We start from the raw sequence: 27,123 nt of genomic DNA on the forward strand, positions 1-27,123 counted from the left end.
CCTCACAGAGAAATTGCATTTGGAAAGGTCAGTCGTGTGACCCAGAAATCCCTCTAGCTGGCATGTAGCTGGCAGCAAATACCCTCATGTGGCAAATGCAGTAATCGTTACCTCCACATACAGTCATTGTCATGGCCATTTCAAGTGTGGTCCCTTATGGTGTCTCCATATATGAATTGTGGTCCCTTATGTCCGAGTATAGCAAGTGTGGATCCTTATGTCTCCACATAACAAGTGTAACCCCTCACATCCACATATAAATGTGGGCCCCAATTTACCAAGTTTGGCCTCATCATATAGTAGAAATTACTCTTGCCGCACAGCTATACATGCTCGAAATTGCAATTTCCCATTCCACGGTAATTCCGCATCCCGCCGATCCGAAATTCCGCTTCCGTTTCATTCCGGCGGTATTCCGGAGCTGTTCCGCGGAATTCCACGGTATTCCGAATTCCGTCGAAAAATCTCTCTCTCCTCCTCCTCCTCCTCCTCCATCCATCCATTTTTATCATCCTGTAGGGAATTGCAGTTTTTCAAAACAGCTTACATACCTTAGCCAGGATTTGAACCCAGATCTCAGTGTGTAGTAGGTATCTGTCTTACCCCCTAGACCACCAACCACACTACATGCTAAAGCTGGCCTTTAATGTACCATTATGATCAATTCAATAGTAAAAGTAGCATGATTAAGGATTTGTACTTTTTTAAAAGCCAGCTTACATACCTTTGCCGGGATTTGAACCCAGGTCTCAGTGTGTAGTAGGTATCTGTCTTACCCTCTACACCACCAACCACACTACATGCTTAAGCTGGCCTTTAATGTACCATTATGATCAATTCAATAGTAAAAGTAGCATGATTAAGGATTTGTACTTTTTTAAAAGCCAGCTTACATACCTTTGCCGGGATTTGAACCCAGGTCTCAGTGTGTAGTAGGTATCTGTCTTACCCTCTAGACCACCAACCACACTACATGCTAAAGCTGGCCTTTAATGTACCATTATGATCAATTCAATAGAAAAAGTAGCATGATTAAGGATTTGTACTTTTTAAAAGCCAGCTTACATACCTTTGCCGGGATTTGAACCCAGGTCTCAGTGTGTAGTAGGTATCTGTCTTACCCTCTAGACCACCAACCACACTACATGCTAAAGCTGGCCTTTAATGTACCATTATGATCAATTCAATAGAAAAAGTAGCATGATTAAGGATTTGTACTTTTTTAAAAGCCAGCTTACATACCTTAGCCAGGATTTGAACCCAGGTCTCAGTGTGTAGTAGGTATCTGTCTTACCCCCTAGACCACCAACCACACTACATGCTAGGCCAGCTTTAGCATGTAGTGTGGTTAATGGTCTAGGGGGTAAGACAGATACCTACTACACACTGAGATCTGGGTTCAAATCCTGGCTAAGGTATGTTAACTGCCTTTTAAAAAAGTACAAATCCTTAATCATGCTACTTTTTCTATTGAATTGAACATAATGGTACATGCTAGGCCAGCTTTAGCATATAGTGTGGTTGGTGGTCTAGGGGGTCAGACAGATACCTACTACACACTGAGATCTGAGTTCAAATCCTGGCTAAGGTATGTAAGCTGTTTTGAAAAGCTGCAATTCCCTACAGGATGATAAAAATGGATGGCTGGATGGAGGAGGAGGAGGGAGAGATTTTTTTTTTTTATCCTGGAAAATGTTATTATTTCCACGGAATTCCGTTTGAGAGGCTTAGCAATTCCGTTCCGACTACCGGAATTGGAAATGACCTAATTCCGGACGGAATTACGGAATTTACAATTCCGCGGAATTCAGCGAGCATCCCTACTCACAGCACTGGGTAACCCGTTTTAGTATGGGCCAGGAAACTATCTGCATGGAAGTAGTATGTTCTTGCCAAGTTTGCATGGGTTTCCTTTAGGCACTCCAGTTTCCTACCACATTCCAAAAACATACCGATAAGTTAATTGGCTTGCCCCAAAATTGGCCTTAGACTATGACAGGGACATATAACTATGGTAGAGATTAGTATGTGAGCCACTCTGAAGAACAGCTGGTGACAAGACTATATATTGTGTGGATGACAATAACAAGTGTGCCCATTATGTCTATCAAGTATTGGTGTTCAGTGGTGCCTGTGAAAAGAAAATTCCATACTAGCCATTGGGTTCCCTCATGTCCTCTCCTCCAGTCTGCAGCCAGGATTCTAGTACATCTGCAAACAACAAATAAAGTTACAACTGAACTTCTGTGCTGAGCCGGAATTCCAATTATGCTGTCACATAAGTCTGTGGCAAACATCAACCTGCCATCTGTGCGTGAATTAGAGATAGGGAAATGGGCCTACTTTGTCTTGTGGAAATAGAGAAGCAGGACTGTTCTGTCCCACAGAAGCATCAAAAATGTCACAGAAATCTACCTCAGAATCCCATGTTTAATTGTTCACTGGGGTTTATGGGAATGTTATTGAATCAACATTAATGACTTCACCTGCACTCCTCCAGCACATCAAGCATGTCCTACTAAGGTTTTTACCTTTTTACCAGTTGGATAACTTAAGTGAACTCCTAATGGTTTTATTACACGTCTCTGTGTGTGTATGTATATGTATGTGTATATATATATATATATATATATATATATAGTTCGCTAGTGTTCTCCTACCCTTGAGAACGTTTTCCATTTCCTCATACATCAGCATTTTCTTTCACATATTTTTTATATTTTTTAATTTTTTTTTTGTAGAGTTAACATATCTGCACTATGAAATTGGTACACAGAGTAGTGATGGAGTGAAAAAGCAAACACCCATAAAATCCGGTTACATTTCTAAGTGACTGAAGTGACTGTGGACTACTACGAGCCATGATCAATTTCTATTACATAAATTCGCCCTGAAGGGGAACTGTAGTGGAATTAATGTAATGAATAACATTTCTTATTTTGTTACAACATTCATTTATAAATTATTTAGTCAGTGCTTTCCCATTGTAAAAAAAAAAATTCTCACCATGATTTACATTTTGAAATGTATCACAGGCGGCAAAATCTTGAGTCCTGGCAACATCTTCATTCCTGCCAGCCCTATGGAATGTGTTTTTTTTTTTTTCCTGAGAATTCTGAAGCCAGTTAAAAGAATGCCTGGTCTCCTAGATTGCTCTGAGAGGAGAATTTAGCTTAGCTAAACAGTCTAAGCTAAGCATCACCGGGAGGGAGGGGCCACATACCAATATACAGCAATATATAAATATAGGAAGTGTTTCATATGCTGAAACCAGGAAAATTACTGTAACAGTGGGTATCCTGAATAATTTAATGTATTCTACTATATTTCACTACAGTGCCACTTTATTGGAGATGCACGTAATCAGTTTTTGAGTTTCTGGTTGGCTGGTTATGATTGTGTGATCACGTGTTACTTCTGATTCCTGCTTTATACTACACTAAAAGCAGAAGTAAAGGTAGCCATACCTCTAGCCATGATGGGTAGATTCAACCAAGAGACAAATTTACCTCTAATCGAATCTGATAAGAGAGAGACCTGTCGTCTACCCATACACCGCAGGCCAATCCCCGATCAATGTCTTTCTGAAATTGATCCAGAATCAGCCATGTGACGCCGCATCCACTGACTCACCGGCCATTGGACACTAGCGGGGACTTTCGGCGTATTTATCACTTGTCCCAATATAATTCGCTGTTACCACCACACACCCAATCAACCTCGATGGCCTGACATCTTACAGCATGTCTAATCAACGAATTGGTCGCATCGATGATCAGGCATGCACTTGGCGGCACTGATCGATAATAATTATTGAACCGGATGATCAATCGGCTGCTAAGTCTATAGACGTATGGGCACCTTAAGCCATAATAACAAGATCATGGTAAGCCAATTAGTAACTTGCAAATAGCCCACCTAACTAGTCACATGATCCTTCATGAATTCTCCTAAAGGAAAATTAACAAGAGGAAATTGATCATCTCCAGGTACCACACTGATATCCTGTGATATCCTGATATGTCCTCATCCCTGCTTGCAGCTTTTTAGTGAGTAAGTGTGTTTTTTCCCGCACTCTGCTCTCCTTCTAAGCATAGCATACTGTATTTCCCAGCATGCATTGCTTTTACTCACATCATATCTTGGCTTTATATGTGCACTGATATACAATTGTCTGTTTACTCATACTACATAACCTACCATTTGCTTGCTCCTTTCCTCATACATCGCAGGCCCACTATGCCTTGTATGTATGTATATATCTAAGTCTATGCATGGCGTGTTTGCTCTTTTAGTTCTGTCATTTTACACTTTGTAATTTACATTCTTCTTTTGCACTGTCCTTTTTCCCCCTACATACAGTATCCTGTATAGTATTCTCCACATGACCTCCCCATTCTTATCCTTTTCACTGACACATGGTCTTGTTTATAGACTACAGATCTGTATGGATTATCTTCCCATGAACACTATCTTGTTCCCATTACACACTGTATATATTAGTTCATGTGCTTTTTATGTTCTTGTTTTAAGTGTATTGTTTATCAGGAGCACCAATCTTTGTGTGTGTTGTATCTGTTTCTGTGTTTAGTATTCTTTTAGCACAATGGGGTTTGTTTAAAAGCCTGAAGGGAAGTTACATCACATCTGTTGCTTACAACAGACAATTATACTGTCCTCCACTATTATCCAGTTCAAGGGAACTCCTGACTGGTTGTAAGGGACCAGTGCTTGTCCTCTCCTTTCACATTCATTTTCTGTGAATTTGTATGGCTCAATCTAGCAATACAAAGTGGTCTCAGAAATTTCCAGCATCGGTGTGAAAAGAGAAAAACTCTGATTACTCCTTATTTTTTTTTTTCTTTTAGGTTCCTTGCTAAATGAAGCCCTCTGCCTATATTTAAAGCGGAATATAACCCTGCATTTCAACTTTGCTCTAAAACATTATTTACAGTATATTATATGCAACCAGCATTTTTTTTTTTTTTTACTAGACCAGCATTGGAAGGGTTACACAGGGCTTTAAAGTCCCTGGAGATTTTTGCAGACGCATCTGAACTTGAGTTAGATACTTTTTGTTTACACAAATGTATCTAAGTGTTTATTGTGACTCATCTCTCTCACAGAGAAGGAGTTGGAGGACAGCCAAAGAGTGTGTAACATTTCTAAATATATACATATAACTAAATAGAATGTAACTATCTGAACGTCTGCACGGAACTTAAAACCTCTGTGTTTAACCCTTCCAATGCTGGTCTAGTAAAAAAAATTGCTTTTTGCATATAATATGCTGTAAATAATGTTTTAGAGCAAAGTTGAAATGCAGGGTTATATTCCGCTTTAATATTCGCCACAAGAAAATGTATGCATGCATACATCAAGTTTAACCCTAACAAATCTGACTTTGCAAATTTGGCCTAATTGGCTTATCATGAGGCATTGCTCATGCAAATATGCATTTGCTTTCGCATGCCAAATTATGCATGGTCAAAAAAACAATACTCCAAAGCGGTTGCCCTGTGGAAATTAGTTCATGCTACATTAGCACTATCCAGGAGCGCCACGGGGAGGCTTCCCAATGCACGCATACATTTTCTTGTGGCAACTATATTTAATATTGTCATGTTACGTGTGCTGCCCTTGTTCCACATTTTATGTGTTCCTCTGTACTCTGCATTTGTTGCACATTGTGTAGGTTTGTGTGTACACTGCAGTGTTGCCTTATATGCCTGCTTTTTTATGTACTGCATCTTCCTGTGTATACTGTTTTTATATGCATTCTCTTGTAAACTCCTCATGTCTTCTTTATTGACAAGTCCTCCGGTTCTCACAATTTCCTCATTTCTTTGCAGGTTACATTGAGGCTGCTGTCATCCCTGCAGGGGCCAGGAGGATCCGAGTAGTAGAGGACAAGCCTGCACACAGCTTTCTTGGTAAAACTGTCTTATCAGTAACAGGTGTCAGATTGATATCATAACTAAGATGCATTTTGTTACTTGTTTATTGATTTTTTTTTACTTAGTATCTCTACGTGCAGTAAGTCAAATGATTGCAAGAGTTTAGGCCATCTACACTAAAATAGTTATTTTGGGGTTTTGTGTGTTTGCCGGTAAATTAACGAGGAACTGTAACCAAGGATTAAACTTCATCCCAATCAGTAGCTGATACCTCCTTTCCCATGAGAAAACTTAACCTTTTCTTGAATAGATCATCAGAGGGGTCTGTATGGCTGATATTGTGGTAAAATCCCTCCCACAGTGTGATCCTGGTCCTGACAGTTTGCTGTCTGTGAACCTCATTGCATTGTGGGAAATAATGGCTGTTTCTAACTGCCAAGCAACCAGTATCTCTCTCTGTACATATTTATATCTATAAAAAAAAACAACCTTTGAGCCTATCACATTGTTAGTGGATGTGGTCATGCATAATGGCAGTAGTTGTTTTCATGTCTGCCAGTAGTAAACATGATTACATGCAGGCTGATTGTGGATCAAACAATATGAACAAATGACATGGCTGATATCAATAGTTTCTTGATCTTTCTTCTATTTTTTAACATCTCATTCTGCAATGGTTTGATTTATTTTTTCCCCTTTATGCTAAAGTTCCTCTGTAAATTATATGCTAGCTGTACATAAGGCAACTTTTAACTGTTATAATCCCAAACTTATTCTGCATTACTTCCAAAATATGATGTACAGTAACAACATATCAGCTGCTGAAAACCATCAAAGCCGGCTGACTTCGATGGTTAAAGGAATTTAATCTCCTGTATTGCCTCCTCTCCATTTACCATTTCATTAATTTTTTGTTTTCCTCTTCCAACATTTTTTGAATAGGAATTGTGCATAGAGAATTGTTTGTTATCCTAATCTTAGATTAATTTGTTATTTATTGCTTTAGAATTTTTGTATAGTAATACTGTAATTTTGCTATTCTTTCCAAGGGTTCATTAAGAAATGACCCTGAGCTCAACTGAAGGGGTTGAAGTCTCTTTTCTGCTACGCTCTAGCTTAATTTCTTAAATAATTATTAATCTAGTTTTTTTGCCTTCTTGAAATACTGAACTGTATATTGGAAAGTTAATCCTTAAAGAGACTCTGAAGCGAGAATAAATCTCGCTTCAGAGCTCATAGTTAGCAGGGGCACGTGTGCCCCTGCTAAACTGCTGCTATAGCGCCGCTAAACGGGGGTCCCTTCACCCCCAAACCCCCCACTGCGACACTTGGTCGCAGAATTGGTCGCTCCTGGAGGCAGGGCTAACGGCTGCAGCCCTGCCTCCAGTCGCGTCTATCAGCGGCGCATCGCCGCCTCTCCCCCGTCCCTCTCAGTGAAGGAAGACTGAGAGGGGCGGGGGACAGGCGGAGATACGCGCTGACAGACGCGCGTGGGGCAGGGCTGCGGCGGTTAGCCCTGCCCCAACCAGGAAGCGCTCCCCCGCTGAAACGAGGGGATTTGGGGGATCAGGGACCCCCGTTAAGCCGCGGGATAGCGGCGGTTTAGCAGGGGCACACGTGCCCCTGCTATCTATGAGGTCTGAAGCGAGATTTATTCTTGCTTCAGACTCTCTTTAAGTCTATTCTGTTTTAAAGAGACACAGAAGCGAAAAAAATTATGACATAATGATTTGTATGTGTAGTACAGCTAAGAAATAAAACATTAGGAGCAGAGACATAAGTCTAATATTGTTTCCAGTACAGGGAGAGTTAAGAAACTCCAGTTGTTATCTATGCAAAAGAGCAATTGAGCTCCACGACTTTCTAAGTCGCAGAGAGCTCTGTCTTCTGAAGCTTGTTATTTCAACTGTCAGTCATTGTATTTTCTTTTTCTCTGCAGAGAAGGGTACAAATTTTCAGTAGGCTGCTCTGTAAAAATCATTTAAAATGCTGAGTAGAGTGGAAACTACAAATATTAGAGAATGCTGCAGTGTTATAAAAAAAATCAAACTGAAAATAAAAATAATTAGAATTTTTTTTCTACTAATGTGCTAGTAATTGTCTGTACTACACAACCAATTAATTATATCATAATTTTTTTTTTTTTTGCTTTAGTGTCTCTTTAAGCTAGTTAACATCTCAAGAGATGAGGTTTTCGGACTTTGTTTTTAGTTTTTGTAGGATCACGACGCTCCAAACTCTAAAACTCTAGATTTCTTTATGCAGTAATTACATTTTTGCATTGCGTTCTTAAGCAGTGAGGCAGGGCCGGTTTAAGCAACAATGGGGCCCTAGGGCAAAATAAACCTGGGGGGCCCCCCCAACATATATCCCCCGGAACAAAAATCGGCATTAGGGGACCTTTTTTGCAGCTGGTATAGTCAGGGTGTGAAGTCCCAATCGGTCAGAGCTCCACATTCTGGTTATCCCAGCCTGCATGGGGGACAAGGGGTTAAAAAGGTTCAGGAGGGGGGACCCCACATAATTTTTTTTTTTTTTAAAAATCCCACACTCTAAACATAAAAAAAAAATTGGGAAAATGGGAAAAAATGCCAGGGATCTTCATACAGCCATATTGCGGCTGTATAGCGATCCCTGGCCAAAGCGCTGCGGCTGCGTATAGACCCCCTGGAAACCCCGTCAGGAAATTGATTGCGCTTTCGTTTGATACATGTAAAATGACACTACCGTTAGGTTTGCTACTAAAAGTTACATTTACCGCATTTAAAACTATACTTTTTTCCTTCTAAACTTTAAAATCGATTTTCTCAAAAACTATAAGGTCTTTTTGAAAAATAGTTTTTTCCTCTTATTTCTAATGATCTCCTTAACATATCCTGCAAATTTAGGGTTTCTAGCATTTAAGGTGGATTTGCTATTAACCATTAAAGTCGGCAGGTTTTTAAATGTGTTTTTTTTTTCCTTTAAAACTTTAAAATCGATTTTCTCAAAAACTATAAGGCCGATTTGAAAAATTTGTTTTTCCTCTTGTAGCCACTGGGGGCCCCTACAAGCTCTGGGGCCCTGGGGCAGCTGCCTCCTTTGCCTTAATGGTAGCGCCGGCCCTGCAGTGAGGTTAATGGTTTTTAATGTGTCCCGTAACTATTTTATGATCTTCCCAAAGAATAGATATGTTACGGCCAGAACCCGAAGTTTGGCCACTTCTAGTTCTGGCCGGCCACTTTGGGTTCTGGCCGGCCAATGCGCGAAGTGGCCGCTGCGCTGCGGCCAATGTTAGAAATGGATTGATTCCTCTGAGGTTAATGTATCTTCTGGCCGCAGCGCAGCGGCCAAACGTAGAACAACTTCGTTAATTTATTGCAATTCAGCCGGCGGCAATGTAACAATTCAAGCCGCCGGCTTTTTTTTTCTGCCTCTCTCTCCTCCTCTTATGGGCAGCCGGCGGGGACACGCGTGTCCCCGAGAGTCTTTTGTGGCGCCAGGGCAACAGAGCGGGGAGGCTGCAGACATCGCTTCTGCCAGCACCCGCTCTGCAAGAACGGCAGGATAACCCTGCCGCGACGAACGACTCCGGAGGAGGGGACACGCGTGTCCCCGCCGGCTGCCCATAGAAGAGCGAGAGAGGCGGGGGGGGGGGGGGGCGGGGGGTGGGGGGTGGAAGGAGGAGAGAAAGGCGGGGGGGAGAAGGAGAGAGAGGCAGAGAAAAAGCCGGCGGCTTGAATTGTTACATTGCCGCCGGCTGAATTGCAATAAATTAACGAAGTTGTTCTACGTTTGGCCGCTGCGCTGCGGCCAGAAGATACATTAACCTCAGAGGGATCAATCCATTTCTAACATTGGCCGCAGCGCAGCGGCCACTTCGCGCATTGGCCGGCCAGAACCCGAAGTGGCCGGCCAGAACTAGAAGTGGCCAAACTTCGGGTTCTGGCCGTAACAGATATACAGAGTGCGAGGATACAGAGTCCAAGTTTTTTGAAAAGTATGTTGTTTTAGCTTTAGTTGTTCTCAGTTTAAATGTAGATCCTCCAATAATGTTCCTCTTATCTGCCATCTGGAGGTAGGATGATGAATTTATTTGAAGGTAGTAATGACCATTGCATAGCATAGTGCAAGTCATTACACTATAGGAGTTACTAGCACTTATATGTGAGGCCGTAATGATACAAAAAACAGATTCAGGGCCCTTTTCCACTAGCAGTCACTAGCGTTCACGCTGAACGCTAGCGATTGCTGAATGGAAAAGCTAAAAAATTACCGGCGATTTCCCGACGTTTGCGGCCGCGATTTTGCTATGCTATGCACTGCATAGCAATATCGCGGCAAATATCGCTCCGCCGCGCGTTCCTGTAAAAAACGAATCGCGGTAGTGGAAATGACCTACCGCGATTTCTATGTTAAAAAGCAAACCGTAGCGATTGTAAAATCGCTAGCGGTTTGCGACTTTCCGTATCAGTCAGCGCAAACGCGCTAGTGGAAAAGGGCCCTCAGTAATCAGTGCAGCAGTATATAAGGGTAAAGGAGAATAAATATAAAATGTCATTTGAAAGATAGACAGGAATAACTTAAAGAGGAACGTTAACCATGGATTAAACTTAATCCCAATCAGTAGCTGATACCCCCTTTCCAATGAGAAATCTTTATTTTTTCTTGAATAGATCATCAGGGGGTCTGTATGGCTGATATTGTGGTGAAACCCCTCCCACAGTGTGATGGCATGACCATGGTCCTGACAGTTTCCTTTGTGTGAACTTTGTTGCATTGTGGTAAATAATAGCTGTTTGCAACTGCCAAGCAATCAGTGGACCTTATGCAATTCAACTGTTTTCCTAAGTTTTCTCCTAGTGTTAAGCTTGGAGGTGTATTCTCTAGGGCTGAGCGGAACAGCTGAATTCCGATTTCGTCGAAATTTCGTGTACCGCATGCGAAAACCGAGTTTCGTGTTCCGAATTTTCGTGTTCCGAGTGCATTTCTATTGAATTAAATAGTGTTAACTTCTGCGGTTAATTGTAAAGCCCCCGTACATGCTATCATCACCAAATTTGGCATGTATGTTAAGCAGATGAGTAGGAACATGGTAAAAAATTTTTTTGTGAAAAGAGCTTATAGTTTTTGAGCAAATCGATTTACAATTTCATAGGAAAAATGTTTTTAAAACTGTGTAAAATGACACTGATGCAGAGCAGGTTACTGCATTCCGAGTTCTGTATACATATTGTATACATTTCATGAAAACAGACAGCGTGGGGTCCCCCCTCCCAAGCCTCCTTAACCCCTTGTCCCCCATGCAGGCTGGGATAGCCAGAATGCGGAGCCCCGGCCACGTGGGGCTTCGCACCCTGAGCTATACCAGCCCGCATGGTCCATGGTATGGGGGGGCTCTGGAGGAGAGGGGCGGCCAACCTCCCCCTCTCCCCCAGAGCCCTTGTCCAATCCATGGACAAGGGGCTCTTCCCCACCTCCGGTGCCCCAGGAGGAGGTGGGGGCCGCCGACGTCCTGGGGGGTTCATGGTGCCATCCGGGGTTCCCCTTTAACAAGTGGACCCCGGAAGCCGCCCCCTCCCCAGGAGAAATGAGTATAGGGGTACACGGTACCCCTTAACCATTTCAGCAGAGTTAAAAAAAGAAATAAAAACACGACAACGAAAAAAGTCCTTTATTGTTCTAAATTAACCAGGGATACTTACCTTGCAATAATCTCACGCCAGTAACCTCAGGAGTGGTCCCACGCCAGTATCCTCTTAGGACATCTCACCACCCTCCCACACTGACTAACTCCCACCACTGAATGGTCACAGTCAGCCTCTGCATCTGTATAGCAGAGGCTGAGAACACGAAAATTTTGCTTTTAAAACAAGAAATTTCGGCAAACAGTGATGCAATCAAAATAGCCACTGGGAAATCCCCGATCGCTGGAGGCCACACCAGAGTGGCGAAACCAGTGATTTTTCACATAGATGGTGGGTCCAGGTGACCAGAGCAGGAGGTGCCCTAATCCCCTGGACCCACCCATTCATGTGAAATAACGCGTATTCTGACACTCTGAGGTGGCCTCCGGGGAACGGGGATTCCCCAGCAGCCATTTTGTTTATGATACTGTTTGCCGAAAATTCTTGTTTTAGCAAACAATTTTCGTGTTTCTAGCTTATGCAATACAGATTGCAGAGGCTGTCTACAGCCATTCATCCCCAGGAGTTCTGCAGGATCGGCAGGTGCGCGGGATCTCCTAAGAGGATAGAGGGGGGCACAGCGCAGGAAGGTGGGAAAGTGGGCACAGAGTGGCGGGGAGGAGTGGAAGCCTTCCCCCCTCCCTCACCTAGGGTCAACCTTCCGTGCTCCCCCTCCAAAATTGCAGCCAGCAGTGGCAGCGAGCGGGAATCACTTACCGAGAAAAGAGCTCTGTGTGCCGCTGCTGGTCTGGTCTCCTGCATTGCATTGTCCAATTACTCTCTCACAGGAAGTACTGCGAGAGCGTGATTGGACATTGTCAGTGCAGAATACCAGACCAGCGGCACACAGAGCTATCGCTCGCAGTATTCCGTTCCGCTGGCTGGCTGAAATTCTGGAGGTGGGGGGGAGTGCGCAAGGGGGGGCCCTAGGTGAGGGAGGGAAGGCTTCCCCCCCTCCCCGCCGCTCTGTGCCCACTTTCCCACCTTCCTGCGCTGTGCCCCCCTCTATTCTCTTAGGAGGTCCCGCGCACCTGCCGATCCTGCAGAACTCCTGGGGATGAATGGCTGTAGACAGCCTCTGCAATCTGTATTGCATAAACTAGAAACACGAAAATTGTTTGCTAAAACAAGAATTTTCGGCAAACAGTGTCATAAACAAAATAGCTGCTGGGGAATCCCCGTTCCCCGGAGGCCACCTCAGAGTTTTAGAATACGCGTTATTTCACATGAATGGGTGGGTCCAGGGGATTAGGGCACCTCCTGCTCTGGTCACCTGGACCCACCATCTATGTGAAAAATCACTGGTTTCGCCACTCTAGTGTGGCCTCCAGCGATCGGGGATTTCCCAGTGGCCATTTTGATTGCATCACTGTTTGCCGAAATTTCTTGTTTTAAAGGCAAAATTTTCGTGTTCTCAGCCTCTGCTATACAGATGCAGAGGCTGACTGTGACCATTCAGTGGTGGGAGTTAGTCAGTGTGAGAGGGTGGTGAGATGTCCTAAGAGGATACTGGCGTGGGACCACTCCTGAGGTTACTGGCGTGAGATTATTGCAAGGTAAGTATCCCTGGTTAATTTAGAACAATAAAGGACTTTTTTCGTTGTCGTGTTTTTATTTCTTTTTTTAACTCTGCTGAAATGGATAAGGGGTACCGTGTACCCCTATACTCATTTCTCCTGGGGAGGGGGCGGCTTCCGGGGTCCGCTTGTTAAAGGGGAACCCTGGATGGCACCATGAACCCCCCAGGACGTCGGCGGCCCCCACCTCCTCCTGGGGCACCGGAGGTGGGGAAGAGCCCCTTGTCCATGGATTGGACAAGGGCTCTGGGGGAGAGGGGGAGGTTGGCCGCCCCTCTCCTCCAGAGCCCCCCCCCATACCATGGACCATGCGGGCTGGTATAGCTCAGGGTGCGAAGCCCCACGTGGCCGGGGCTCCGCATTCTGGCTATCCCAGCCTGCATGGGGGACAAGGGGTTAAGGAGGCTTGGGAGGGGGGACCCCACGCTGTCTGTTTTCATGAAATGTATACAATATGTATACAGAACTCGCAGGGGTGCCTCTAGTAATTTTGTCACTCCAGGCGAGAACCTGTGGCGCCCCCCCCAAGCCCCTCCCCCCCAGGAAAATAATCATAATGCAGCATTGTTTCACCAGAAAATAATCATAATGCGGCAGTGTTTCATCAGAAAATAATAGTAATTATCGTAATTCAGAATCGTAATTCACCAGAAAATAATCGTAATGTGGCAGTGTTTCACCAGAAAATACACTTATTGCAGCAGCAGTTCACCGGAAAATATTCGTAAGGTGGCAGCGTTTCACCAGAAAATACACTTATTGCAGCAGCATTTCACCAGAAATTAATCATAGGGCAGCAGCGTTTCACCAGAAAATAATCGTAATGGGGCAGCGTTGTCAGAAAATAATCGTAATGCGGAAGCGTTTCACCAGAAAATACACGTAATCCGAGCAGAGGGAAAGAGTAGAGAGGGAGAGGCAGCATAAGATGTAAGAGGGGGGTAGAGGAACAGAGAGGGGGAGGGATAGACAGCATAAGATGGAAGAGAGTGCAGAGAAACAGAGAGGGGTAGAGACAGCATAAGATGGAAGAGGGGGCAGAGGAACAGAGAGGGGAGACAGCACAGCACTAAAGCACAGGTTTACAGCTTTACCAGCCTACAGCCTAACCAGCTTTCAAAGAAAACTGTAGTATCAAAAGAGCAGGGCACATTCTAGCAGTTATAACAGTACTGGGAGTCTGCACACAGGACAGGAAGTGTTCTTAGCAGTCTGCCTGCATACCTTCTCTTCTGCCTGTGCATGCAGCTTATCATCTCTGGAGTAGTGATGGGTCGTTCGCGAACGAGCCGGCTCTAAGAGCCGGCTCTTTGCTGCGAACGACAAGAGCCGGTTCTCAGTTTTGAAAGAGCCGATGCCTCAGCCGCCCCACAGAGCTCTGCCTTGCTCTGCAATAAAGGGCGCTGAGGCATGTTGGGAGATGTAGTCCTCCTCTTGCAGCTTGTAGGAGTGTATGGGGCGGAGCAGAGCAGTAGCAGGAGGGATTGCCCCAGTCAGAGAAGCAGTCTGGAATCGTCATGGAGACGGGGGCGGGGCTTTTACTCCAATTCTGAGTGGTGTTTAGTGATATTTAATAAAGAGCCGATTCAGAGCCGTAAGAGCCGGCTCTTTAATGGGAGCCGAATCAGAAGAGCCGATTCTCTGAAAAGAGCCGGAATTCCCATCACTACTCTGGAGCAGAAACTTCCCTTCTCCCGGGTTGTGTTGCTGTCTTGGGCGGGGCTCCAACACGGACACATCACATTCTTCTCTCTGTGACTGCATCTGTCCCCTGGCTGTCTCGCTCCAGTGTCTGTGTGCAGCCAGTGACACAGGTGGGGGGTCAGACTGTCGGGGGCATAAGCTGGCTAGCCGCTGGCTCCTGGTTTGACTGGCGTGGGGCGGAGTTAAAGGCTGGGCCACACGAGGTAAACAATTTACCTGTGTGGCTACTGAGAAGGGGCACGGCTTTAAAGAAGTAGCCTGGCAGAGAAGAGCAGTATTGATTGCTCTATTGGCTGGCGAGAAGTGGAGGTGGAGGCACTGCTGAGCACATGGTAGCGTGCCGAGCACCGGGGACTGAGTCGGGAGGTTATATAATATAAAAAAACCCCAAAAACATGGTCACGGTAGCAGCGGCGGGGGAATGCGCCTCACCACCTCATGGCGCCTCACCACCTCATGGCGCCCCAGGCAACCGCCTATACTTGCCTGGTGGGTGAGACGCCCCTGAGAACTCAGAATGCAGTAACCTGCTCTGCAGCAGTGTCATTTTACACAGTTTAAAAAACATTTTTCCTATGAAACTTTAAAATCGTTTATTTCAAAAACTATAAGCTCTTTTCACAAATTTTTTTTTTACCATGTTCCTACTCATCTGCTTAATATACATGCCAAATTTGGTGATGATAGCATGTAAGGGGGCTTCACAATTCACCATGGAATTTAGCACAATTGACTTCAATGTAAACACGAAATCGGTACTCGGAATTGCAGAATTTTCGAGTTTCGAGTGCTTACTCGGAACTGCCAAATTCCGATGGCAAACTCGAAATTCGGAATCCGAGAGCTCAGCCCTGGTATTCTCCACAGTCAGCATGCAACACATAAGCTGACGTGAAGGAGGTACACACACCAGCACAAGGAATCAGGATATCCCCAGTTTAGTGGAGGAGAGGACTGACTCCAATAGGAGATTGTGGTGCACAGAGCCGGTGCAGATCCGAACAGCCACAAACAATACTTTTGTGATAACGTCTCAGCACAAAGTAGCACTGAGCGCATAAACCAGGACTGAGGAGATCAGGACAGGTAGACAGAATGAACGCTTGCTTAACTAGCCACTACTTAGTGACAGAAAGCGTCCACAACAAGACAGACAGGAATGAGGCAGCCAATGCGTTGCAGCGATGGCGTGCCTCACAAAGACAGGACAGGATAGTCAGGAAATAGGAAGATCAAGATAGATGAATGTAACACAGACAAATATACAATAAGTATGTTTTCCTAGCGTATTACAATTACAGCTATCAATGAAACTATTTGTAACGTCTGACTAACATATGTATATATCAGCAATGAACCGATATATGACATAAGCAGGAACACTGACTAGGACTGGAGCAATACGGGGAACAGGACTCAGAAGGATTCGCTATCTCTTTGCAGAGATGAACGCAATCCACAAACAGAACCAGGAGCAGGATACTAACTCAGCACGGGTGATCACGATACGCGCAAACTACCAAAACGTGCTGGAAGGCTGACTAACTGAACACAGGATATAAACAGTTAGTGTACGTATATATCAGCAACACTGATGTATCAACGTAACACGAATACAAGGAAAATAACAAAACGTGCAAGTATGCGTATATATTGGCGATGAACCAATATATGACACAAGACAAGCAGAGTAACAACTTCTAGAACAAGAGCAGAACTAGGAGGACTCGCTGACCCCTTCGCAGGAGTCAGCGCAGTCCACACGGACTAGGAACGAGGTGGGGCACGAGCAGAGTAACAGACAGAATCTGAGACTATGGTAGCCCATGGAGCATTGCAGGAAGCAGTTCTTTATACTGAGGTCATCCAATGGGAGCAGACCTGCAGATTCCCACACAAGTGAATGGTAATTAATCACAGGCTGACAGCAGGAAAAGGCAGACAATGATATGCAGCCTGCAGGAAAGGGATTGCCACTCCATTGCAGCAGACAATGTTTGCTTACACAAAAGCATATTAAACTGTCATTAACTTCAGAGCGACTGCAGATGGAATCAGCAACTAGTTTAAGTGCAAACCAAACTATGCAAGCAAATGCATGTAATGACATCAGAACTGCTTGGGTTGCAATACCACTGCAGCCAGCAGTAAACGCTGCAGAAGCGATCGTAACACCTAGGAGACAATTTCTCATCTTCTGTTTAGAATACCTTTTTAGAACTATGCAATTGAAAAAGTACTAAAAAGTGGTGAAAAAGTACTGTAAAACGTATTCAAAGTACTTTCTTGCTTGCTGATGGTTCAAAAGGCATGTTATTTATGAGGTGTATACATTTCCCAAAAAGCAGTACACACACGCCTTTTATCCTTTCACATTCCCCTCATACACCAGATCATCGAGCATGATAGATTGCTAACTTCTGGGTGTTACAAGCCATTATTATTTCTAAGAACAGAATCAAATTTGATGCCAGGCTTTAACTCAGCTTTAAGGTACCTTGTAGATATATCTTGGAGATGAATATCAGAACCTAGGTGCTCTCTACACCCACTACCGTAGATTACTAGGGAAGCCATATGGGGGAGGGAGGGGGGTGGCACTACACAACAGTGAACTGTATAGGGGAGGGAGGACCAGTAGACACCAGGGAACTGTATAGGGGAGTTTAGACCAGTAAACACCAGGGAACTGTATAGGAGAGGGGTCAGTAGATGCCCGGTAATTGTATAGGGGAGGGAGGGGGGACGTTAGACACCAGGGAAAGCTATAGGGGATGTAAGGGAGTTATTAGACACCAGGGAACTTTATAAAGGTCCCTGGTGTCTAATAGCCCCTAGACATTGAGATTGTCCCAGTGTTGGTCGTCCCACTTTGTATTTAAATTTGACATCCCTGGTCTAGTAGGAAATGTATGTGTTTTTCTTGCAATTAAGAAACTGTACACATGGCTGAGTTTACGCTTTACTGTTTCTAAACATGCTTAGATGTACAAGGAAAGTATTCCCAAGACACAGTAACTTTCCATGGTTATAGTTGCATTTACTGTTTCAGTATGGCAATGCACAAATTAAAAGTACTGTTAATTACAATTAGTGAACTGATTTGATAGGTTGTGTCTCAAGTGCTTTTTCCCCAGTCTTCCTGCAGGACAGCTTGACCTGAGAGATAGTTGGCCGCATCCCCTGAGGAAGCACGGTTGAGAAGAGAAAAAGTCTAATCCCACACATACAAATCTCTCAGTTCTGTTGTGTTCCCACTTTTTCTTCTTTTCATTGTAACAGACTTCCTAACTGCTCAGGGCTTTGTCGGTGCTCTCTGTGCGGGTAGTTGCCTGCCAAATCTTCAGTATCTGGAAGAAGAAGCGAATCTCTCTGGCACTCACTGATCAGAGATATTGCTCAGGATGATGCTAATCATCCCTGGAATACTTTAACATAGATGGTAGGGCCAGCTGACCCCCAGGTTACACAGCAGCTGTTTGTTTTTTTCCATTATGCTGCATGCCTCTCTTTGGGCAGGCGTGGGTTTCTGATATGGGCTGTCCATCATGGATAGGGCACACCTGGAAGTTTTTTTTTTTTAGCTAGCAAAAGCTCCCGGCTTTTGTGCCCTCAGCCTTGTGTGAACTAACGTGGGTACATTAGTTGGCTCTAGACCATAGAGGCTAAGCTTACTCCACAACTAGTCAGTGCAGTAATCCTCTACAAGCCTGCTAGGTCTTTGTTATTAACACATCTATTTTTATGCCTATTCATTTTCCTGTTTTATTGTAGGCCTTAGTGGATTTTTATTATACCCAGGTTTTTCAGTATCCCAATCTGGCCTGTCTTTCCCAAGCTAAATCTGAGTCCAACGGTGAGGCACAGAAGGAGGAGGAGTTGAAGATGCCCAACATGACAAATATTTGCTTGGTTAATGAGAATCTGTATTGTTAAAATCGCACAAAAGTGAACATACTAGTGCGTTAGGGGACATCTCCTATTCCCCTCTGTCACAATTTCACTGCTCCTCGCCGCATTAAAAGTGGTCAAAAACTGTTTTTAAAAGTTTGTTTATAAACAAACAAAATGGCCACCAAAGCCGGAAGTAGGTTGATGTACAAGTATGTCCACACATAGAAAATACATCCATACACCAGCAGGCTGTATAGAGCCTTCCTTTTCAATCTCAATAGATCATTGTCTGTTTACCCTCTGCAGCTCTCATCCACTGAAGAGTGACAGGCTGATTGTTTCTTCCTACAGTCAGCTCTGCCCGGTGTCTGTAATTCCTCAGCATGTGACAGCCCAGGCAGCCAGCTCTTTTCACAGCCTAACAGAGGACGATTTATGCAGCTTGTAAAAGATAAGAGAGCAGAGAGGCTGCCTAATGTAAATAACACACAGGGGAGTGTGCAGAGAGGGGCGTGGAGGGGGCATGCATAACAGATCAACAACACTGAAGAGTTGGCAGCCTTCCAGACACAGGGCGACAAATCCGATAGGGGAAAGAGAAGTTGATTTATTACAGACTGTGATAGTAGAAAGTGCTGCAGTAAGCCAGAGCACATTAGAATAGGTTTAGGAACTTGTAGGATGGTAGAAAACAGGATGAATTTTTTGTTACAGAGTCTCTTTAAAGTTCCTTTACTCCTAAGGAATCCAAAGTGCAGCTAAAAGCCATTTATTCCATCAAAGAAATCAGAGAAATGTATCACATTCTGTCAGTTCAAGTTAAGGTATAGTAGCCCTCAGAAAGAAGAGGAAAGACATTTCCCTGCACAATATTCATGATTTATATACAGTGGTGAGAGCCTGAAAATAAGTAATTTATGCTTAAGTCAGCAAATATAAAGTGTGCTTTTAGTAAACAACTGCATACCAAATAGGTTAGATGCCCAGAATTAGGTGCAACATTGTCTTAGTATTCTAAGGACACTGATCTTTCATTTCAGGATGCTGGAGCCCTTAAAGGCCCCATGAATCGTAAGACAGTAGCCTTGTTTAAGAAAGCGTGAGCTTCATTTACCTTCAAACCAAACTTGGTCTGGATGAATAAGCTGACTGATCAAATAATAATAGTAGCGTAAGTGTCAGGATCCCTCCTGTTAGGCTTAAAGAGATACTGAAGTGAAAAAAAAATTATGATATAATGATTTGTATGTGTAGTACAGCTAAGAAATAAAACATTGGGAGCAGAGACATGTCTATTCCCAGCATTATGTTGGGAATACACGTTACGTTTATTGCGAAGAATCATTCCGATAGATGCCTTCAATGATAAAATTCCGACATGTCGATTCTGTGCTGCACGGTCTCTCATAGAAGTTAATGGAAAAAAGATAAGAAAAAAGAGTGGAGGATAAGAGAATCGAGCAGAAAATCGAATGGCTAATAGATCACGCGCTGAATCGAACGTGAAACACATAACATGTATTCCCAGCATAATATGGTTTTCAGTACAGGAAGAGTTAAGACACTCTAGTTGTTATCTATGCAAAACAAGCCATTCAGCTCCATGACTTTCAGCAGAGAGCTCTGTTATCTGAAGATTATTATCTCAGCTGGCTTTTTCTTCTGCAGAGAACAGTTCAGGACAGGTCAAAAGTTCACAGCCTGCTCTGTAAAAATCATTTAGAATGCTGAGTAGTGGGGAAACAGCAAATATTACAGAATGATGCAATGTTATAAAAAACAATATATAACTGAAAATAAAAATGAGGATATTTTCTTAGCTTCTAATATTCTAGTAATTATCTGTACTACACAACCAATTCATTATATCATAATTTTTTTTCACTTCAGTGTCTCTTTAAGAGCATTTGCATTTCTGCAGTTGTGGCAACAGAATCCTTGGCAGTAGCAACATCTACCACAGCCTTGCAGCCTTGATAATTTATGCCAGATGGGCAGCGTGGGCATTGTGGTTGAAGACTTGAGAGGGAGATTGTACTTCATGAAATAGATTGTTTAATTCCATTCATAATTTTCTATTCCATTCATAGCTGGACATAGTTGTTTTCAGGTCCACTGAAAACTGCAGTTTCCATAGGAGAAGAAAAATCCATGAACAAGAAGTCCTTTCAAGTAGGAACATTTGGTAGGCAGTCTTAGGCAAAGCCTCAGGAACCATAAGATAATAGGTGCAAAGGTAAAGATGGTTTCCTGCTTGGAAACTTAGAACCACCAAAAAAAAATAAAATTATCGTATTCCAGTTTTGGAAAGGAGAGGGAGGGTTGAAGACTTCTTTTTCCAGTGGATAACAATATAAGCAATAAGGGCTGGTGCACACCGAGCGGCTTTTTCAGCGCTTCTGCAGCCGGATACGCTTGGTCAATGTATCTCAATGGGGTGGTTCACACCAGAGCAGGAGGCGTTTTGCAGAAACAAAAAATGCCGGGGTGAGGCATTTTTTGGATTGCGGATGCGTTTCTGCCTCAATGTTAAGTATAGGAAAAACGCAAACCGCTCTGAAAAACGCCTGTTCAGAGCGGTTTTGCCGGCGTTTTTGTTACAGAAGCTGTTCAGTAACAGCTTTACTGTAACAATATATGAAATCTGCTACACCAAAACCGCCACACAAAACCGCAAAACGCTAGCTGGAACGCTACATAAAAATAAGAAAAAGCGTTTCAAAATCTGCTAGCATTTTGCGGATCTGCTAGCGGTTTTTGGTGTGCACCAGGCCTAAAAGGTTGTTGAACTGAAAAATGCTTTTGTCAGGGTCCTGTTGATCTCATCACTAGCGGTTGGCGTAGGCTCTCCCCCGACAGAGATTGTGGCCTAAGGTCTTCATCACAGCACAGCACCATTTACAGTGGTTTGCAAAAGAATTCGGCCCCCTTGAAGTTTTTCACATTTTGTCACATTACTGCCACAAACATGAATCAATTTTATTGGAATTCCATGTAAAAGACAAATACAAAGTGGTGTACATGTGAGAAGTGGAACAAAAATCTTACATGATTCCAAACCTTTAAAAAAAAAAAAAAAAAAAAAAACTGCTAAGTGGGGTGTGCATAATTATTCAGCCCCCTGAGTCAATACTCAGTCAGATTAGATGGACAGCGTTTGTGAACAGCATTTTTCAGATCTTGCTACAGATTCTCGATTGGATTTAGATCTGGACTTTGACTGGGCCATTCTAACACATGGATATGTTTTGTTTTAAACCATTCCATTGTTGCCCTGGCTTTATGTTTAGGGTCGTTGTCCTGCTGGAAGGTGAACCTCCACCCCAGTCTCAAGTCTTTTGCAGTCTCCAAGAGGTTTTCTTCCAAGATTGCCCTGTATTTGGCTCCATCCATCTTCCCATCAACCCTGACCAGCTTCCCTGTCCCTGCTGAAGAAAAGCAGCCCCAGAGCATGATGCTGCCACCACCATATTTGATAGTTGGGATTGTGTGTTTAGAGTGATGTGGAGTGTTAGTTTTCAGCCACACATAGCATTTTGTATTTTGGCCAAAAGGTTCCATTTTGGTCTCATCTGACCAGATCACCTTCTTCCACATATTTGCTGTGTCCCCCACATGGCTTGTGGCAAACTGCAAATGGGACTTCTTATGCTTTTCTGTTAACAATGGCTTTCTTCTTGCCACTCTTCCATAAAGGCCAACTTTGTGCAGTGTACGACTAATAGTTGTCCTATGGACAGATTCCCCCAACTGAGCTGTAGATCTCAGCAGCTCGTCCAGAGTCACCATGGGCCTCTTGACTGCATTTCTGATCAGCGCTCTCCTTGTTCGGCCTGTGAGTTTAGGTGGGCGGCCTTGTCTTGGTAGGTTTACAGTTGTGCCATACTCCTTCCATTTCTGAATGATCGCTTGAACAGTGTTCCGTGGGATGTTCAAGGCTTTGGAAATCTTTTTGTAGCCTAAGCCTGCTTTAAATTTCTCAATAACTTTATCCCTGACCTGCCTGGTGCGTTCTTTGGACTTCATGGTGGTGTTGCTCACAGAATTCTCTTAGACAACCTCTGAGGTTGTCACAGAGGAGCTGTGTTTGTACTGACATTAGATTACACACAGGTGCACTCTGTTTAGTCATTAGCACTCATCAGGCAATGTCTTTAGGCAACTGACTGCACTCAGACCAAAGGGGGCCGAATAATTACGCACACCCCACTTTGCAGTTATTTATTTGTAAAAAATGTTTAGAATCATGTATGATTTTCGTTCCACTTCTCACGTGTACACCACTTTGTATTGGTCTATCATGTGGAATTCCAATAAAATTGATTCATGTTTGTGGCAGTAATATGACAAAATGTGGAAACCGTCAAGGGGGCCGAATACTTTTGCAAGCCACTGTACTTATTTATGGTATCCAATGAGAGGAAGCATTTGCTTTTTTTTTAGTCTTCTGCGTTTCATATTTATGTTGAACTTTATAAAATTCAGTGTCCTTTTACTTTAAAAGTCCTTAAAGAGGAACTCCAGTGAAAATAATGTAGTAAAAAAAAGTGCTTCATTTTTTACCATAATTATGTATAAATGATTTAGTCAGTGTTTGCTCATTGTAAAATCTTTCCTCTCCCAGATTCACATTCTTACATGTATTACATAGTGACATTGTTACTGTGGGCAGGCGATGTAGCTGCTCCTAGCTGTTTTGGCTGTTAGCCAGCTGTAAACAGCGAATTCCTGTCTGTGAACATTGTTACATTGTGGCAGTTTGCCCAGAGTACCGCGGTGCTCAGGCCTCTTGTTGGAGGGGTTTCAGCACAAAATCAGTCATACAGCGCCCCCTGATGGTCTGTTTGTGAAAATCATTATATTTCTCATGTAAAAGGGGGTATCAGCTACTGATTGGGATAAAGTTCAATTCTAGGTTGGAGTTTCTCTTTAAAATGAGACTCTGGTCAGTGTACTAGTATAAGGGACTTAAGTTCTGTTCTAAAATATAAGCTTGGTACTGAAGTATAATGTATATTATAAAAATAAGTAAGCAGTAGCAGGTGTTATTCGCATGTCTGATGAGAAAATATAGCAAGTGTAGGGAAGCCATTTACAACTGTAGGGGCCATGAAAACAGTTTCCAATCATATTTTTAAAGAATAGATCAACATACACTGCAGCTAGTTTAAAATTTCACAGTATCAGCCATACAGACCCCCCTGATGATTTATGCGAGAAAAGGTAAAGATTTCTCATGGGAAAGGGGGTATCAGCTACTGATTGGGATAAAGTTGAATCCTTGGTTACAGTTCTTCTTTAAACCTTATTGCAAAGACAAATGTCAAGAAATTATAGAAACACAAGTGTACCACCCAAAAATACTATGTCCAAAAATGAACTTCAGCTTTGCATTCTTAAAACAGTAAGTAGTCAGGATGCAGTCATTTCTGTTATAAGTCCAGAAAAAGGGTTTGTACTCATTTACATTTATGGGGGAGCCATTCATATGGCCTGAGTGTACAGTTCTTCATCCTTAGAAGCCAAGTTCTCCTTCTGTAGCCAGTGTGTGTTCTGCATATAACAGGAAGGTATTACATGTGGAGCAAGTGAGAACTGACCCAAATTCTTACTGTAAAGACACTTTATAGGATTTTAATGAAGAGGAGGAAAAAACTCCCTAAACCCATAAATTCACATCCCACGCCGACATGTGTGCGGGCACCGGCAACAATTTACGCATGGCCTCCTCTACCTGCGCAAGCCAAAAAAAACAGAATGTTTGCTAAGGAACAAGTCCGGGATATAAGGAAATAATTTGTTGCTTGTAGCCATTTCAGCTCTTGGATATTGAGCGGCAGCATATGGTCCATAGGTAGCAAAAAAGGGAGAGGATTTGGCAGCGAGTCTGTGGAAAAAAAGCAAATGAGTAAAGAAAATTTGGGAATTTGAGAGAGAGCTGTAGGGAACACAGAGGAGAGGAGAAGGTTTACTGAAAAATGAACGCAGGCGCAGAGACGCCAGGGGCTGTGTGTAGAGCACAGATCTTTATTGTTGCTTTACACCATGGAAAATATTTCCTGTAGCCCCTTAGACAAGTGGGATGTGACCTGCTCTGCCAGATAACCAGGACAGGCCCAGCCAGCAACTCATGCCTTTCCACTTAACTCTTTCAGCTTTGAAAGATTCCATTAAGAAATCCATTAACAGTGACTGGAAAATCGAACTTCCTGGAGAGTTTCAGATCGCAGGCACTACCATCCGCTATGTCCGCAGGGGACTCTGGGAGAAGATCTCTGCCAAGGGGCCCACAAAAACACCACTGCATCTAATGGTAATATATTAACATCTGTTTTTGTTTGTTCTTTTCAGGTGTATGGATTGCATCCACAGTTGTACTGGAAGTCACATGATCAGAGACATGAGTTATGCTTTCACTTAAAGGATACCTTAATCCATATGCAAATTTAAAAACGCGGGGAGCAGGCATGTGTAAGAGGCTCTCCTCATGCCCACTGCTCCCCCTCGTTCTCCTTCGCTCCACTCTGTTACAGTGAAATGACCCTTAAAAGCATCTTCCTGGTCGGGAGGGTCGGTGAAGACTGCATAGATGCTGTCCGAATACACGTGTCCTTGATTGTGCGGCCGGGAGTGATCTGCTAACGTGCACTAACTAGTTGTGGCATTTTGCACATGCACAGAGCGTCCCCTGCCGCAGGCACATGGCCGGGCAGCGCCTGTGCAGTCCTTACCAACCCTCCTGATCAGGAAGTAGCTAGGTCACCTTCTCTAGTCCCTCTGAATATCTTTATTGGTTTTTCCCTGTTCACTTCTAAAGGGCCACATGGGAAACCTTTATGAATGTGCCCTGCTCCTGCTGCTCATGTTTTGTTTATTTTCTGATGTCCCGCCCAGCAGTACATTGGTACCAATGGGGTGAATAGTTAGATGGAGTGGCTCCTTCTATTGGCTGTCTCCTTTGCTTTTTCGTTTTAGTAAATGGCGGATTGTTAGTTACCGACAGCTCCAGGCTCTCATTTGTTTTGCCAAATGTTCTAATCTTTGTGAATTGGTGTTTATAGAGGTTTTTACCACACAAGTCAGTAATTTACTTCACTAGTCAGTAATTCTACTTTTCCATGTAGTTGGAGGGGTGTACATGCCTAGCAATAGGCTTTAACCACTTTGTCCTCCTTGATGTAGTTCTATGTCAAGGAGGACATGTGCGCTCCCGCGGCCGATTATGCGCGTGCACGCGCGCTCCTAGCCGCGGATTCCTTAGCCCAGGAATCAATGAATCGTGCCATGGTGCCCGATCACTGATTTTTCCCCCCCGCAGAAAAAGCGACAGCTTCTCTCGGAAGCTTCGCTTTTTCTGACTCCTATGTCCCTCTAAGCGTACATTGTACGCTTAGAGTGACATCATGTAAACAAACTCAAGGTTGCCATCTTGTGGCCAAAAACTACATCTACAAGTAAAAAACAATTTAAAATACACATATATTTCCCCAAATCAAATACTATTTACATCCCACCCTCCCAAAAACACCCACATAAAATGTTTAATAATAATAATAAAAAAAAAGAATTAGAATAAAAAAAACAACACATAAATATTTACCTAAGGGTCTAAACTTTTTAAATATCTATGTAAAGATGAAATATTTCTATATATATTTTTTATAAGCTTGTAAATAGTGATAGTGATGGATGCAAAATGGAAAAAAATGCTCTTTTATTTCCAAATAAAATATTGTCGCCATACATTGTGATAGGGACATAATTTAAATGGTGAAATAACCGGGACAAATGGGCAAATACAATACGTGGGTTTTAATTATGGAGGCATGTATTATTTTAAAGCTATAATGGCCGAAAACTGAGAAATAATGAATTTTTTTCAGTTTTTTTTCTTATTCTTACTGTTAAAATGCATTTACAGTAAGGTAGCTCTTAGCAAAATGTACCACCCAAAGAAAGCCTAATTGGTGATGGAAAAAACAAGATATAGATCAGTTCATTGTGATAAGTAGTGATAAAGTTATAGGCTAATGAATGGGAGGTGAACATTGCTCAGATGCATAAAGTGAAAACGACCGAGGGCTTAAGTGGTTAACTGAGTGCATAGAATAACCACAGTGTTATTTCAGAAAAGCAACCATTTCTGTAGAAAAGAAAACGTCTTCCATAAGTCAAACTGTTGCACATCTTGAAGATGAGGTCAGATTGAGCATGCTGCTCTCCAGCTTGTCTGACTGAGACAACAACAAACCCTCCTTATCTAATAGGTGTTGTATCACTTCCCCCTTGTGCATTGGCCATAAGGACGCAGTGGTGAGGGCCGGGGGAGCGCAGATGCAGAACACGTACTGCTGCTGAAGAAACGTAAACTGAGAGGACAATTGA

General features: G+C 43.3%; 1 protein-coding gene across 1 annotated transcript in view; it reads left to right on the plus strand.

Moving 5' to 3' along the window:
• ADAMTS17 (ADAM metallopeptidase with thrombospondin type 1 motif 17) overlaps positions 1 to 27,123 on the plus strand; it is a 349,550-nt gene that overhangs the window by 242,128 nt on the left and 80,299 nt on the right. The window contains exons 17-18 of the mRNA XM_068273566.1: positions 5,853 to 5,933; positions 24,894 to 25,051. Of these exons, the coding sequence (XP_068129667.1) occupies positions 5,853 to 5,933; positions 24,894 to 25,051 (239 nt within the window). The remainder of the gene's footprint in view (positions 1 to 5,852; positions 5,934 to 24,893; positions 25,052 to 27,123) is intronic.

This window comes from Hyperolius riggenbachi, chromosome 3 (assembly GCF_040937935.1).
Source record: "Hyperolius riggenbachi isolate aHypRig1 chromosome 3, aHypRig1.pri, whole genome shotgun sequence".
NCBI lineage: Eukaryota > Metazoa > Chordata > Amphibia > Anura > Hyperoliidae > Hyperolius > Hyperolius riggenbachi.